The 17,709-nt window shown below is 39.5% G+C and overlaps 1 protein-coding gene across 13 annotated transcripts in view; it reads left to right on the forward strand.

Moving 5' to 3' along the window:
• The window catches only part of LOC127630035 (MDS1 and EVI1 complex locus protein EVI1-A-like), a 207,362-nt gene that overhangs the window by 70,422 nt on the left and 119,231 nt on the right, over positions 1–17,709 (forward strand). For all 13 annotated transcript variants that reach the window (XM_052107411.1, XM_052107414.1, XM_052107418.1 and 10 more), the window contains exon 2: positions 14,137–14,492. In XM_052107411.1, coding sequence (XP_051963371.1) covers positions 14,137–14,492 — 356 coding nt within the window. The remainder of the gene's footprint in view (positions 1–14,136; positions 14,493–17,709) is intronic.

Here is a 17,709-nt window from a genome sequence, read left to right on the forward strand (position 1 = left end):
CAAAAATGTTGTGTGGCACACTTAATTTTAGCAGCATCTACATGCTTTTTGTATGAACATGCTGTGCGATGTTGGTGCGGCCTCCATGGGTGATGGAAAAGAGAGCTCCACATCTCTCAAACCTCACTTTAGTAGGCTCCGTCTGTGAATCCTTTTCTTTTTAGAAATGTAAACTCTTTTTGAAGATACTCAGTAATGTACATTTTAAATGTACATGACATTTTTCCAGCCGCAATGTCATCTGTGTGCTCATTCATACTGACTCTTCAATCAGTTCACTAATTGGACGTCTATTTATAGGGGATTGTGATTGGATAGTTTAATCCATTGGTGTACTTCAAATAACATGTTGTTATTTTATTGGTTTTACAAGCCGTATGCTTGGCTAACATTGACTAGAATACTCACATGACTGAGAACGTAGCATAGCTGATATAGAAATTTTAGGAGAGGGGAAATACAGTTCTGTAAGGCTTAGCAAAATAAACAATATTTAATTCAATAAAAAGACACACACAAACACACACAGGGAAGCTGCCCGTAATTCTCTCTCTCTTGAACTGTCATCACCTGCCACCTTTATCCCTTGCGCACCCCATCAGGCTGATTGGGGACTGGGTGTGCGTCATTCTAGCCCTGCCCCGCCCTCCTCCACTCCACAAGGACAAAACGCGATTTTTCAGATTAAGTCGGGAAACTAGAAAAAGTGCTTTAATAATGGACTGTTCTGGGAAATGGGCATCTGGCCACCCTACTTCTACAGTATAAAGATAGAAATGCTCTAAAATAGCACCAATCTATGTTTATGATTAATCCAACAAGTATTGTCTAGTTATTGTTGAGGAGATAACTCCAGTTATTTTGCAATATCTATGAATTTTATGCATACAGAAAATTCATATGTTGTGAATAATATATACTACATACTGCATAAAGAGTATAGTAAGTGTTAAGAGAGATTGAATGAACAGCCATTGAGTTAATATTGTTGCAGTGAATTTGTGTAGGTGTGTGTTTGTCTAAAGCTGAAAAGCTGTTGGATTCTCACCCTGATCCACTGTTGCTCTCATTCAATTCAGTGTCCGGGTTAATTATGTATTGTGTCAACTGCTCGTTCCCTTTGGGCCACAGACTTACACACAAACACACACTCACATACTCGTACTCACACACTGTTTTTAAACATCCAATCAGCCAGACCATTGAGAAGACAAATGTACTCATTTAGTCCTGCCGGTCTCCAGTGGCCAGTGAGAGAGCTGAGTCTTAATTCTATACACAAAGGCTGGCAACAGAGTCTGGAGTTTGTTAGCAAGGGCTTGTTATGGGACAGAAGGGAAATACTCGGGGAAATTTGAGTTGGAATGGCTCTTGAATGTAGTGTGGCGGCTTGTGCAGCGGTTTGTAGCCAGGCTGGTCACACACCCATTTCTGAGCAGATCTTGAAGCTGGAAGGGACTTTTCAGTATCTATTGACATGTGTTAGGGCTAAGTCCTGCTCTTTTAAGACAAAGTCAGATGAGACTAAATGATACACCTTGCTTAAAAGACCAACTTGGAGCAGCATAGCCAGATTGTTACCAGCAAATATGCTTGTAAACCAGCGTGGTCTTTCTGATGAAGCTGTTGGTTAAGCTTGTTAAGAAGCCTGGTAGAGACACAAGCATGCCAGCATCCTATGCTGGTATCCAGCAATGCAGGTGCAAATTTATGAAATATTCACAAACAATTTTCTGCACCAAAACTTTTTGTACCAAACACAGTGATTTAATCACTTCAATTTACTTTGGTGTGAACAAGCCAAAATCATACTTTAGGTAACATAATCAAGTAATACTGCAGGTGTTCATGTGGCAGTGTAACCCGCACACACACACACACAAGATGAGACAGTCACAATGTATATCAAAACTGCGTTTATTTGCAGGCAAACAAAAGTACAGCACGGAAAATCCAGAGGGAGAATGGTCAGGGTAGCGTAGGGTCAAAAGCCGGGGAATCAAAGAGAGTAAAGGGGGCAAATCCGGGAGAGTAGTCGAGGGGAGCGAGGGTCAAAGCCGGGGTAAACAGGATTGAGAGGCGGGTAAACTTACAAAGGGAGTAGTCAGGGGTACTAGGGGAACGAGGAGCTGGCAAGCTAAGGGGGTAATCAAGAGGAGTTCAAGAGGGAATCAAAACTAGACGAGACTAGCGGGGCAAAGACACGGGAAACTAAATACAATTACCAACCACCGTGAGACGAAAGGGTAGTGATATATATAGGGGCAAGTGCAGGTGTAAACCATGACAGGTGATGAGACGAGTGCAGGTGAAACTAATGTGCAGGAGTGCAGATGACGCGAGTGCAGGTGGTCATAATGTTCTGGGGGATTGGAAACGCGTGAGAAACTCGAGGAAGGGAGATTGCCTACGAGCATGTGAGCGAGTAGGAGCAAAGTGGGCGTGAGGGCTCGAGCGAACAAAAAGAGCGTGCGAGCTCGAGGGGGCGGAATAACGTGGGAGCACGAGGGGGCGGAACAAGCGTGGAAGCTGGAGGGGGCGGAGCGAGGGAGCGGGGTTCGTGACAGGCAGCTAATATTTTTTCGTACTTCTATTATATTTTAATACATTTACATTTTTCTTATTTATATTTGATAGATACTTGAAAATATTCATGATGGATTTATTTTCAGTGTTGTTAAAAGTGTGGCTGTTTTGAGTGTTTTCAGATGTGGACAAAGAGATTAGGTCTGGCATTAAAGTTGATATTGATACAGCATAGAAAATTCATTTTAGCCAACGTCTTGGCTGGCTACTCTTCAGCTGGGAAACGGGCCCAGTACGCTTGTAACAGCCATCATCATTGTTTTGTTGCTTATCAGGTCAGCGTTCTGTTCTGTCTGCCCTGTGGCTGACTCTCAATGAAGTGATAAATCTTGGCCCTGGTAAAAACGGGTCTTCCTGTTCTCACTCGTGGCCTGGGGTGCATAGAATGTAAACATATTTTTACCAAGCACCTTTATACCAAGAGAATATGGAGTCCATCCCTTCTCAGGAAGTACAGGGGTGCTTCTACATGTATGACTATGCTTGGAATGGAACACTGACATGCACAGACCGGGGGCAGCAGGGGCAACAGTGGTGCAAAAAAGGGGAGAAGTGTTAACAATGAAATGAAAATAGTTATATAAAACTAAATTAAAATCTCCTCATAATCTCACAATAGCAGTAATAATGTGTTATGAGATTTGTTTGTAAATCGCAGGTGAATTAAATAAAATTAAGCAGAGGTGCCTTTAAGACTGTGTGCTACAGCAGATCCGGGGCAGATTCCAATTACAGGTGATCCTCCTTATGCCTTATACTCACTCCGAACTGCAGAGCCCTTGAAGTGGGTACTCTGAAGGAAACTAGGCATTGCTGTATGAATGTACCCTTTGCTAACAGTCTTATGGAAGGGCCCTCTGAGAAAAGATTCATTTTCTCACTTACGTTTTGAACAAGCTTTCAAGTGGCGTCCCTTCCCCCTGGAGTGCCCTTCAAGGAAGCAAAAAATGCAGTTTTGAATTCGCCCCAGAGCATCGAGGTGCTGTTACCTCAGACGATAAGTCAGATAAAAAGGCTACAACACGTATTTGTTGTAAGTTCATCAAAAGAATAATACTTGATTGCTATCGCATTTCCGACTTCGCGTACATCTAGTGTAGACAGATTTATTAATTATAATGGGAATGTCGTGTCACTTTCAGTGATATAAATTAAATTAATCTTTTATAGAATATTGGCATAAACTAGAGGAGCTGTCTGGTTCAGGCTTATTAGTTGAAACTAAAAAGCCATTAGACTAATCACTTTCAGAAAAATACCATTAGGCTACCACAGTACTGCAGCTACCTATTCGCATATAATGCAGTCTGCGTAGGGCATCAACTCCCTAGGTGGGCACCATCATACCCTAGGGGGGCACCAGAAACTCCCCCGGCTGCCCTTACTCACATGTTATACATTATTCAAGGACCCTGTAGCATTCACGGAACACAGTCGATCACCTCGCGCTTGCACTTTCTCATCGTGTCTTCGCACTATGCACCACGTTACCAGGGTAATGCCATGGTACTGAATGATTGATCATGTTCATATTTCTTGATACTGTCATGGTACTCTGAGGTACTTTAAAAAATGCCATGGTTATATTATGACACATGGCATAAACATGGGGTTATCATAGACCATGTCTGTAAATAAATAAATAAACAAGTGTATTACCATGGTGCTTTTTGTGAGAAATCTAACAGAATAGGCTATTATTTGTTATGAAGGAAAAATGGAAAAAAGCGATTATGTACTGTATATACAAGAAAATGGTTAAATACTCAAAAAGCAAAGAAATTTGTTAAGTATTTATAATTATTAGTCATAAAAAAAAATCAGTGCCCTTTTTTATCCTTCTGCCCCTGTCCCTGCTAAGGTCTGTGCACGTCACAGGAATGGAAAAATAACGTATTACTTACAACATACTTTAAAGTATATACTACATACACATTTTTAAGGATGTGAAACTCTATGCAATAATAAAGATTTAAAGCAGTAATAGTATGCTGAAATACATTCACCTCACTATGTAGTATGCTGTGTGTAATTTAGCGAGTGTCATCTAATTATCATCTTGCAAATGAATACAGTCTACAATTCTAATCCAATTTTACATTTGGTCCTTTCATTTCACCGGAAGTTGACTGCATTGTATTGGAGGATAAAGTAAGTGATGCAGTGGATCATAATAATGTTATAAATAAATAAAGTCTAAAGAAAGAGAGCATAGTTTTTAAGTACACACATGGCCCGTTTAGTTAACATTTTCATTATATTTAAAGGGTTAGTTCACCCCAAATGAAAATCCTCTCATGAGTTACTTACTTTAAGCCATCCCAGATGTGTATGACTTTCCTTCAGCAGAACCAAAGTGAAGATTTTTATATGCAGATTTCAGCTCTTTTTGTCCATACAATTCAAGTAAACAGGTGCCATTATGCTGCTGTAAAAAATAAAATTGATAATTAAAACTTTATTGACTTAAAAAGAATTGCTGCCCCTGACAAGTCGGAAGTGTGCACTTTGTATGCAACAGAGGAACGAACATCACGCGAGAGTTAGGTCATTTCAAACAGCAATGCAGCTCTGGCTGGCAGCAACAATTTAAAATGAAAAACTTTTTTCTTACACCAACATATCGGTTTGCTTCAGAAGACATTAATTGATTGACTGGAGTCATGTGGATTACTTTTAAACATCGTTCAAATGATGCCAGGGGGGTGCTGAGAGTTTTATTTTTTGTGTCTCACTTTATATTAGGTGACTTTAACTACTATGGACTAACATTAAAATACAGTACATATAATACAATGTGCTTATTGTGTAACTATATGTTGTTTGGCATACTCCTCACAAGAATTACATTTGCTGCTTCTGAGGCTAAGGTATGGGTATGTTTAGGGGTAGGGTTTAGATTAGGGTTAAGATAAGGGTTGGGGTAGGTTTAGGGTTAGGTTTAGTGGTTAGGTTGACAGTGTAATTACATATATAATTGAATGCAGGCACTTTAAATGTAAGTAAAATGCAAAAACACATATGTACATAATAAGTACATTGTATCAAATGCTTAATGTAAGTACATAGTAGTTAAAGACACCTAATATAAAGTGGGTCCATTTTTTGTTTTAATAAAGTAATTTTATTAATATTAATATTAATAAATATTTTTATGAGTTATTTTACTGTATGTAATACCGTTACATCCCTAATTCCATGAAAATGTATATAATATGAAAATGTATAATATACTGCAGGATTAGAAAGAGTAAAATGGTATTATGGAATTCCCAACATAACCAATGGCTATGTTCCTAATGGAATAGTAACATACTATGGGCTGAAATATGTGCCACATTGCTTACTGCATGCTGTGCAGTACTGTATATACTACAGGCTGCATACTATTAAGTAGGCTACATTGTTGTCGCATCACATGTACTCACCACAGTGTCATCCGGTTATCATTTCTGAAGTAAACATAGTTTTTTTTTTTTTTTAATTGCAGTTGGAATCACTTTTGGTTCATTTGTTTGTCTCAAAATGGAAGGTCAAGTCAAGCTCAGATCCTCTTTAGAAGGTCCAGGAGTGCTTTTACACTCTTTTTTCGGTATGTGGTGTGAATGGTGGCAGGTGGGTAGCGTTTCATTGGTTGGCAAATGTATAAAATGTTTCTGTAGCATTGCTTAGTGGCTCCTTCAATGTTTTCAAACCGAATGGGGTGAGTTGTTAAATACATTTGAAGAAGGAGATGAAGAAGGAGATGTGTGTGTGTGTGTGTGTGTGTGTGTGTGTGTGTGTGTGTGTGTGTGTGTGTGTGTGTGTGTGAGCGTGTATTTATCACTTTGTGGGGACCAAATGTCCCCATAAGGATAGTAAAACCCGAAATGTTTGACCTTGTGGGGACATTTTGTCGGTCCCCATGAGGAAAACAGCTTATAAATCATACTAAATTATGTTTTTTGAAAATGTAAAAATGCAGAAAGTTTTCTGTGAGGGTTAGGTTTAGGGGTAGGGTTAGGTTTAGGGGATAGAATATAAAGTTTGTACAGTATAAAAACCATTATGTCTATGGAAAGTCCCCATAAAACATGGAAACACAACATGTGTGTGTGTGTGTGTGTGTGTGTGTGTGTGTGTGTGTGTGTGTGTGTGTGTGTGTGTGTGTGCACGTGCATGTGTATCAAGAGAGAAAGAGAGTGAGTCAAGGAAAAGGTTTCAGCCTTACTTAGATATTTTCTATCTTAATCTGCCCTCTCAATCATCCCCTTTAAAGACTGATCTCAGAACAACCCTTAACAGCACCTTGTTTCTATATTTACAGACTACACCGCTGCAGGTGAATGTGTGTATGTGAGCACGATATGCCGCATACTCTCACACTTTTGTCCAATAGGTGTGTAGGTGTGTGTGCACGTGTGTGTGTGTGTGTGTGTGTGCGCGTGCGTATGTCCCAACATCCGCGGGCGTTGACTGGGTCAGCTCTCCATTAGGGTGTGTTGTCATGGTGATTAATGGCTGGTTCTATCATCTTTAATGCTGGTGGTAATGACGCAGGGTCCCATGCCGCCCACAGTAATCGCGTGATGTATGAGTGCACCGAAACCCTGGAGCAGAGGTAAAAACTAAACACACACACACACACACACACACACACACACACACACACACACACACACACACACACACACACACACAGTCATTGATGTTTACTCACAAAATTATAAGTAATGAACTGACCTGCATGCCATAAGTGATACATTATATCTCATAATAAGTACTGAATTATTATTCCATTTAGGGTTTAGATATGTAGGGTTTAGCACGTTCGTTATGGGTGTTTCTGCGGGCACTTTTGGCCCTGTGTACTTTTAGAAAATAAAATCTCTTATAAAAACACTTTTAACACTTCTTTTAGTATTTAATTTGTGTACTAATAATGTGCAAGAGTTAATGTACATGCATCACTTGTACACTAGTTGTATAATGTCATTTTTAATTATGTCAGTTCCCACCACAGTGTCATTTCCACCACATCTTAAATTATAAATTGTTTAAGCAACATTCTGTAATGGAAATTACATTTCAAAAATGTTTGGAATAAAATGACAATTCTTATTTTTCTTGGTAAGGATAATTTCATATCTAACATTTTATGTATCCTAAAACACACAGTGTTTTTATATTTTTTTTTATAGAATTTGGCAAAATAAAAGCTTGATTGGAAATGCTGCCCAATAAAATATGATATTTACCTTATTTTTCATAATTTTCTTCCAAAAATAATTGGTTCCAGATTTCAATTCAAGCATGATCTTCGCTGACACTTTTGTTGTCTTGGTTAACAAGTATGTTACATTTCTTAAAAACTGTATAAGGGCCCAAAATGTTTGGTATGGTGGAAATGATACCACAACTGTGGGACAAAACGTAATATATTTTTTTTATGAATATAATTGATAATTTTCAGTCTATCAATAAACATTTTTAGATTTTCACACATTAAATATTGAAATGTTTGTTTGTTTCACTCTTTGTTAAGGATATCATAGTTTTAAACAAAATTGTTTTAAACGTGTGTGTATTATGAAAATATTAACAATAATACACAATGTCTTTATATGCACACACTTAGTCACCAATGCTTTTAAATGCCACGTTGAGGGTGGAACAGGAAGTGATGAGTTATTTTCTGTATTAAATGACAGGAAATTATTCTATTCTTTAGTCTTCACAGATTGTGAATGCTGGGTGTAAGTGACATCATCTCTGGGACATTTATAGGTCATGTCACTGTTCTGTTCTAAAATGTCCTGTTCTAATCAGGGATGTTCTATAGGTGACTTTTCCCTGAAACAATAATATCCATTTATCTCTATGACATCATAATTGCCAGTCTGTCTGTACTGATGTTATCTGTTCAATTGAAGGTGGGGTATTTTTGTTTTGAAGGATTCTACTGATCTAGATTACAGGAAATCCTGGGTTTCTCACAGGCTTCACACACAAATGTTTCTATTTTACTTATATACATCATCTAGTTCCATATAAACTTTTCTTATCCTAATCAATTAATTCTAAGCAAACAAAAACAAACCTCATAACATTTAAGGAAAGTTCCTAAAACCTCACCACTAACTCATGCCAAACCATATTCTTTATCTGCAATCTAATACTTAAACTGGTGCCATTTTTTAAGAAACAGACCACATTCTGCACTTCACTTTGGTATATTTTTCTATAGAGACGTTTACCTTTCAGAAATATACAGTATATGTTTATAGACCCAAAGAAATCCCCCACACTGCTTTTGAGTGTCCTTTACCGTACCTTTCCCCCCCTCGTTTCTTTAACAGGCAGGATAAAGCCGATCAGTCGGAGCGGCAGGAAGGCAGGGTTGGCAGAGGAGAGATTGAGTTACCTTTAAAAGCTCAGTGTTTGAAGAGTGTGGCCAACTAACTTTCAGTCTCTCTGTGGGCAGGAGCAACTTAAACGGCCTGGCTCAGATGATTATTTTGTCCTCTCGTGCCTAGTGGATCCACAGGCGTACGGTGGAGGCCCTAACCTGAACCTCAGCTGTCATTTTAAAGTACATACGCGTGTGTGCGCGTGCAAGCAATGCCACAAAGTAAAATATTGTAAATTGCACACAACGTAGCATCTGGAAAGACTTAGCATAGATCACCTGTGATTCAGAGTCACAAGTAAAATCTTTATGAAGCTGAAGGCAACAAGTTTGGCAATATCATTCTGAAGAAATTTGACTTTCTAAATTTCAACGAATGTTGTTGATCTACTCTCCACAAGGGCTGAAAGATGCATTGGGCAAAGTCATATTGTCAAATTGTGTCATTGTAGACCATTATTTACCACTATTACTTTGAACATGTTATTCACCATTTGAGACCACCACAGTCTATAACTGTACACAATACTCATAAATAAAGAAGACTGTCATAATTTACACTACAATTAATGTCCCTTTCAGTTCTGTAGCATTAATTACCCTTTCCAGATGTGGGCTACCACGTAATCACTGCTGTAAGGCAAATCCAGAACATTTCTGATTTTACTCAAAAATTGTTAACCATCCATTTATTTGCTATAGTGAGTAGTTTGCTTCTTGTTTTCATGTAAATTACACAGGCCAAAGAAAAAAGCATGTTTGTCTTAATAATCTTCACTCATATTCAGGTCTTGCTCTACTCTGGAATTCGGTCGTGTCAAGAAGGTATGCTCAATTGTCGCAAAGTGTCGAAAGAGTAACTTTTGCTGTTACTATAAGTTCAGGGGTAGGGTTAAGGTTAGGTTTAGGGCAGGGCTGGACTGGACTGGACTGGTAATCTGGCATACCGGACATTTTCCCGGTGGCCAATCAGGGGCAGACTGGCCATCGGGAGAACCGAGCGGGCCGAGTGGGGCGTCCGCGAAATGTGCCGAATTGGCCAAAATATGCTCAAATGAGCCACCACATTATGCAAAATGGACCACAAAACAGCGCCGCGATATGCAGAAAAGGATTCATTAATGTTAACTTAACATATACAACTTTAAATGGTTTTAAATTTAAACTCAAATAGTTTTAGATGAAGAAGGTATGTCATATCGTAGGACACTGCTGACAATGCTTGAATTTACATGACAACTACCCACATAACCATGCGTAAATGTTTATTAGAGTAACAACATCAATGAAAACCAAAAAGATGCCAAGTGTATACACTCACCTAAAGGATTATTAGGAACACCTGTTCAATTTCTCATTAATGCAATTATCTAATCAACCAATCACATGGCAGTTGCTTCAATGCATTTAGGGGTGTGGTCCTGGTCAAGACAATCTCCTGAACTCCAAACTGAATGTCAGAATGGGAAAGAAAGGTGATTTAAGCAATTTTGAGCGTGGCATGGTTGTTGGTGCCAGACGGGCCGGTCTGAGTATTTCACAATCTGCTCAGTTACTGGGATTTTCACGCACAACCATTTCTAGGGTTTACAAAGAATGGTGTGAAAAGGAAAAACATCCAGTATGTGGCAGTCCTGTGGGCGAAAATGCCTTGTTGATGCTAGAGGTCAGAGGAGAATGGGCCGACTGATTCAAGCTGATAGAAGAGCAACTTTGCCTGAAATAACCACTCGTTACAACCGAGGTATGCAGCAAAGCATTTGTGAAGCCACCACACGCACAACCTTGAGGCGGATGGGCTACAACAGCAGCAGACCCCACCGGGTACCACTCATCTCCACTACAAATAGGAAAAAGAGGCTACAATTTGCAAGAGCTCACCAAAATTGGACAGTTGAAGACTGGAAAAATGTTGCCTGGTCTGATGAGTCTCGATTTCTGTTGAGACATTCAGATGGTAGAGTCAGAATTTGGCGTAAACAGAATGAGAACATGGATACATCATGCCTTGTTACCACTGTGCAGGCTGGTGGTGGTGGTGTAATGGTGTGGGGGATGTTTTCTTGCCACACTTTAGGCCCCTTAGTGCCAATTGGGCATCGTTTAAATGCCTCGGCCTACCTGAGCATTGTTTCTGACCTTGTCCATCCCTTTATGGCCACCATGTACCCATCCTCTGATGGCTACTTCCAGCAGGATAATGCACCATGTCACAAAGCTTGAATCATTTCAAATTGGTTTCTTGAACATGACAATGAGTTCACTGTACTAAAATGGCCCCCACAGTCACCAGATCTCAACCCAATAGAGCATCTTTGGGATGTGGTGGAACGGGAGCTTGGTGCCCTGGATGTGCATCCCACAAATCTCCATCAACTGCAAGATGCTATCCTATAAATATGGGCCAACATTTCTAAAGAATGCTTTCAGCACCTTGTTGAATCAATGCCACGTAGAATTAAGGCAGTTCTGAAGGCGAAAGGGGGTCAAACACAGTATTAGTATGGTGTTACTAATAATCCTTTAGGTGAGTGTATGTGCAAAAGTGAATTAAAGTTAAAACATCAGTGAAAATTAGGTAGCTACAGCAATAATAATTCGAAAAAATTATGTTTAGATAAAAATTACATATTTTAAATAGGGTAAATAAACATAACACCTTATTTATAAAAAATAAACAAATATAAATATATGTAACATATTAACACATAGCAGATATTTTCAAATAGAATAGTTTGGTTATTTTGCAGATTAATAACATATTTTCTGCATCTTTATGATGGCATGCGGTGTCTGAATTCCTTCCCCAGATTGTTCTTGACAAAACGTTACAAGCCCTCTGCTTTGACAAGCGCTGTTTCTGCCATCCGCTAAACAAAGTAAGCCCCAAACACTCAAACAGACCAAAGTACTATTTTTCATTAAAAACAATTCTGCATTTCTGTCGGGCATGAGCATTATACAAGAAGGTGTGTGATCTCTGTCTAAAAATGCTGTTATAAGAAGCGGCGCTTTGCAGCAATGTATTACTGCATGAATGTATTGTGCAAATTTGTGTGTTCTGCTTATAGATTTTATAAACACTCCTGTTATTGTAAGGCGCCCACCTTTACTGACTATATTATTGGCTGGCCCTAGATATGTTTTTTGGTGTCTATCATAATACAGTAGGCATCAGTGAAAAAAATAAGAGGTTTTTGTAGATTTAGTTAATGGGATAGGGCCAAAAATATGCTGAATGAATTGGATGACCGTGACTATAAAGGCACCGTGTAGCGTAAAGCTCCCGCTGAGCGCTAGGAATGTGAGGTGACAGGAAGATGTGCAGAAAAGTTGGCCCAGCCCTCATTAGAACTCACCAGTACCTGTCACAACACGTTAGCCACAGCAAGCTAGCCACAGCACGTTAGCCCCACCGTGACTTAGCCACAGCAGGTTACCTCCAAGCGTGTTAGCAACGGCACATTAGGTAGAGCATGTTAGCACTCTGTGTTAGCTTTTATCCACAGCCTCTCAGGTCCCAGTGCATCAGTGATGCCAGGTTAGACAGAAGAGTTACAATACAATAGAGGTATAGAAGAATGACAGGAAACTGTTGTGGAGAGAGCCCTGCTGAAAAAGCCACCTTACACCAGCCTAAGGTGGTTTCCTGGTCTTGGATGGTGTCCAGGCTGGTTTTAAATGGGTATTGGGCAGTAACACCAGCTTGGCTGGGCATTGAGGCCAACTAAACCAACTTAAACCAATTACACAAACCATCTTAAGTTGGGATATGTTGTTGATTTCCAATAGGAAGTGAATCAATGAAATCGGGCGTGATGCAGTCTGGACTTGAACATACATTTCCAAAGCACCATGGCTCTTATGTGTCAAAAATATGCCCTCTTGAAAAGAAAAACAGCTAAAACTAGACTAAACTGTTTCGCTGGCCTTAGCTGGTCTCACAGCCTTTAGAGAGGTCTTTGGCAGTTTTTAACTGGCCAAGCAAGGAGACCAGCTAGACCATCTTGACCAGGCTGAGAGAGACAACCTGAAATCAGATCAGGCTGATTTACGTTTTCAATTTCAGCAGGAAGACCCCTGTTTCAAGGCCCTGAGGAGAGTAAAAACTGTTGTTTAAAGCCTTTAATACCTATCAAGGAGTTGTTGGTCATGATGGTATTGATGTGTCAGAAAACCCATCATTAGGACAGTATTTGTGGACAGACAATATGTAGACTTCCCTTAACAGCCACGCGCTAGTTTTCCTCTCCAAGCAGAGCAAGAGGTCACAGGTCAGCAGAGAGCATCCTCCCTGGATTAAGCTCATTATTAACCCAAGCAGCTATAGCATCCGTTATTTTCGCACTAGATCCTCTTCGCAGGGGTCGACAGAAAACAAATTGGAAAACGGAAGCAAAAAAGTGTCAGAACAGTTAGTCTAAGGATCGCTCAGAACTTCCTGATTGATGTCACCACACGTATCCAAACATTCAAAAGCAGGCCTCAGAAGGAGGATGAGTGGGAGTAACTGGCAAGGCCGCAAGGATGATTATCACCCCAGACACCTTATCCAGACTGTATTAACTGTTATCACAGACGTAAACCACTTTCCCTTTCCCTGTGTTTATTTAACTGCCCTGCTAGTCAAATATTTTGATATGGCGCGGTGTATATTTACCCGTATATGTATAGGGTTCGCGGCATGTTAGAGGCTGGTTGCGGACGAGAAGTGTGGGTCTTCAAAAACAAATCAAACAAAAGTACTTAACTTGTTTTTAGCGCTACAACAGGTTTAATATTATGTTTGCAAATGTATTGAATTGAAATTGTATTGTATTCCTAAGGCAAGCATCACTATTACTATTGCTTATAATTAAGATCCTAACTATTAATCTTTGATGTGCAATTTGCAATGTTTTTGCTATAGACGTTCAATGATACCTTTGTACTATGGTTTTACCATGGTAAACAATAAAACCGAAAATAAATCCCATATACTTACTTTGAAGCAGGGACTCAAGCCATTTCTAGGGACCAGAATGTCATAGAGACATGGGGATGGGCTCTTTTGACTTGGGCCATTGTACAGAGGGCCCTGGGGGTCCTCTGAGTGGGTTGAAATTTGAGGATTTATCTTTAAATTGCTAAAGTGGAATAATGTTGTCTTTATTTCTGTTTAGGTGGTGGGGAGGACTTTTCTCTTTTCGCCTCTGATGACCTGGAAGAAGTTGTGCAAGTGTCTGATGCAGATCCAGTCACATTGGCCAATCCTAATGACCTTCCTTCCCCTGGCCTATCGAGTGAAGCGCTCTCCCCAATTGACTCCTCCCCCTTCCACCCATCTTTCCACACCTCAATGTACTTGGCAGGGGAGGGGCTCGAATCAGTGCCTCCAGACTTTGAAGTTCGAGAGTCGGGTCTTTCCAGAGGAAACCTGGGCGTCTGGAGCCGGAGAAGACTGGAGGTAGGAGAACGTCTTGGACCCTACGAGGGAGCATCAAGACACAGCCCAGAAAATGTGTCCCAAGCATGGGAGGTAGGATCAAACGCTAAATTTGTAAAGTATTCTCTTACAGAGGTCTGATAACAGGCTTACTCAAGACTTTAAAGAAAATCTTCACGTGGTTAGGGATGAAAGTGCAGCAGATAACATGGGCTCATGGGCCGTTTGTCGGACTGAAAGCTTTGCTGTCATCAGTAGCAAGGCTTTGTGATTAACCCAGGCCTTCATGTTTTATGATGGAACACCTCTACTCCACTCTGTGATCTCACACTAACCCCATTTAACTGTTGCCATAATCCCATTAGTCATGATTACTAGACAGGCTGTTGGTCAGTATTATGCCAATTCCTACATAATTTCAACAAACCAATATCCTTGAAAATTTTTTAAATGCCACTGCAATCAAAAAAATGACTAGACTAAAGATTTCACACTCATATTCTGCCCTACAATGGCAAAACCCAGTTATTACACCAACACTGTAATTGAGAAAAATTTCTTTACAGTTTTGTCGTAGATTTTGTTATTACTTCAATTTCCACACTCTGTTTTCTCTTATTGTAAGCATAGCTAAGGGAAACCTACTGTCACAGGACGGATCATAATCTAAGGCTTTGTTCACACTGCAGCTGAATCTTATGTGGCCAGATCAGAATTTTACAAACACTTCTACATTAGCTGCCACAGTACTGGTGCCAACAACTCAAACCATTTGTGAGGCTTTATTAATGAATGGTTCGCCATTGATTATATTTTTCATGAGAGCAGTAGGGGTTGACAAGTCAAATAGTTATGTTTTCCTTATGATTATTACTGAATCATCCAATCAGTCATCGCTTTACTAATGAATAGAAATGACTCTTCCCCTGCCAAACTATGTTACTGAAATTCACCAGTGGGTGTGGAGGCCGATGACTCTGCACTGATAGAGCAAAGTGGCTGAAATGTTCTTTGATAAAGATGACACAAATACTACAGTAACCTCCAATATATGCATAGTGGCCAGCAAATATAACAGAAATACTAGTGCTAATCATTCAAAAAGGCTCCCGCTGGTACTAGTTAGTGATTTTCAACATAACCAGTACATTTTTGCTGTTCTCTCCTTCAAGAACATGATTTGGCGACAGTTAGAAAAGAGCTTCAAGTTGAAGTACAAGGATATTACTGAGTGCATCTCAATCCTGCACATTATATTCCGTGTCCGTCCGTAATCATCTGTACAATCGGCTGTCTTGTGGGGGGGTTGGTTGATGACTTCACGACTAGTCGAATTCGACTCAACTAATGGCCTCGATTAGTCGACTATTAATAATCAGTAGTAACGCAACCCCAAACGTATTGAACACATTTATAGCAGACAACAGCATAAAAAAGGAATGTGTTCTTGCTGCAATCCCTGATATAACCCGTCGCACAATGAATTACGCTTTGCACGGCAGTATTGATCACACTTAACTGGTGCATTTTCAAACAAATATGGTAAAAAATGAAACAACCACTAAATAGAAATGGACAAATTAGATCTCGCTGATATGGGTTGACCAACCGGTTATATAACATAAGTATATAAATAACATAACCCATTGTTCTGTGAGATGATAATGGATAGCTGTAAGGCAACTATACAAAGATGGTGAATAAACTCATAAAGAGTCCTGTCTATATGCGAGCACAGATGCATGATAAACAATTCCCTCAGCTATTGTTTACCACCGTCTAACAATGGTCTGTATAATTTACTTCTGTCTGTCTTTATGGTCAAATGGCGCCATGACCTCAGTCAGAGATTAGAGCAGTCAATGTTCCCTCTGTGATGTCATCATACTGGGAGGAGTCATAATCCAGTGTGCAACATCTTTCCATACTCAATTAAATCCTGATGCTCATAAATCCTGCTTTTAGCTTGGTTATATACCACTTCTTAGAGAGGCCCCTCCCTGTGCGCTCCCAGTCTATCAGATAACGGTCAGTCTACTCTCCCTGTCAAAACCGGGGTCACAGGACAAGGCCAGAGGTCGAGTGTTGTCTTGGTCAGGGTCAGTTTAGGCTAATCTCACCAGGCCGGAGAGGTCACAGGAGGGGTATCAGGCTAATTGAAAGTTTAAATAGACCCCGAATTGCTCTGTTAAAGAAGTTTTAAGCCTCCTCCTAAGAGAATAACCAATTCAATCGCACAAGCCTTCAGAATGGCTAATAAGAGTGCCATAATGGCATTGCTGTATAATATCACAACAAAACTGCAGTCAAATTGTTACAGTCACCTGCAAAAAAACAAACATCCATGGGACAGTTTTATGGAATTTGTACTGAAATATTGTTTGTTTTTCATACTTATGAATGAAACACTGCGCCCTTGGGATTATACATTATATTTATTAATGATTAGTTCTGATGGACTCGGGTCAGATTTTGGTCTTTTTGTATGGTGACAATTTAAACATTATCAAGCCATTCCATGCTGTTTTTTAGAGAAGTTGTTAAAGTCATTTTTTTTCTTCTTTTTTTTAGGATATGGAATTATGGTTTGAATTTGGTTGCTGTATGTAATTATGGTTTAATTTGACGCAATACTGTTGAAAGGTTCGAATTAGCTTGCGTGATGTTTCTTTTTGGAGCACAGAGCATTTAAACTTGCTTTTTAATCTCTTTATTCTTGTTTTTGTGGATTTGTTTTTTACAATTGTTTGTGTAATTTAAAGGAGGCTAATTCACTCAAAAATTAATAATCCTGTCATCCTTACTCACCCTAATGTTGTTCCAAACCCATATGATTTTCTTTCTTCCATGAAACACAAAAAGAGATGTTAGGCAGTATGACAGTCACCCAGTCACCTTTCACTTTCATTGTTTGGAAAAAAAGATCAATAATCTATACATTTCTATAATCTCATTTTGTGTTCCACGGAAGAAAGTAACAGGAGTTTAGAACAACATGAGGGTGAGTCAGTGATGATAAAATGTACATTTATGTGTGAGCTATTCTTTTAAATGTTCTTTTCCCTCCTACACATGGCCCTTGTGGACAACAGCAGTCCTACATGTGCAAACATTAGATTTTAATATGATTGAAAATGCTGCTGTCTACTTATGGTAGATTTACAGTCTCTTGAGCAAGCAGTCTCTCTTTTTCTCGCTGTCTCTCTTTCCAGTTCATTCCCTATATAAGGAGATGAAGAGAAAAAAAAGGTTTCATGAATTTTAATTCCTCAGTAATTTATTACACGCTTGAATAATATGTATTTAAGAA

Source organism: Xyrauchen texanus, chromosome 36, assembly GCF_025860055.1.
Source record: "Xyrauchen texanus isolate HMW12.3.18 chromosome 36, RBS_HiC_50CHRs, whole genome shotgun sequence".
Lineage (NCBI taxonomy): Eukaryota > Metazoa > Chordata > Actinopteri > Cypriniformes > Catostomidae > Xyrauchen > Xyrauchen texanus.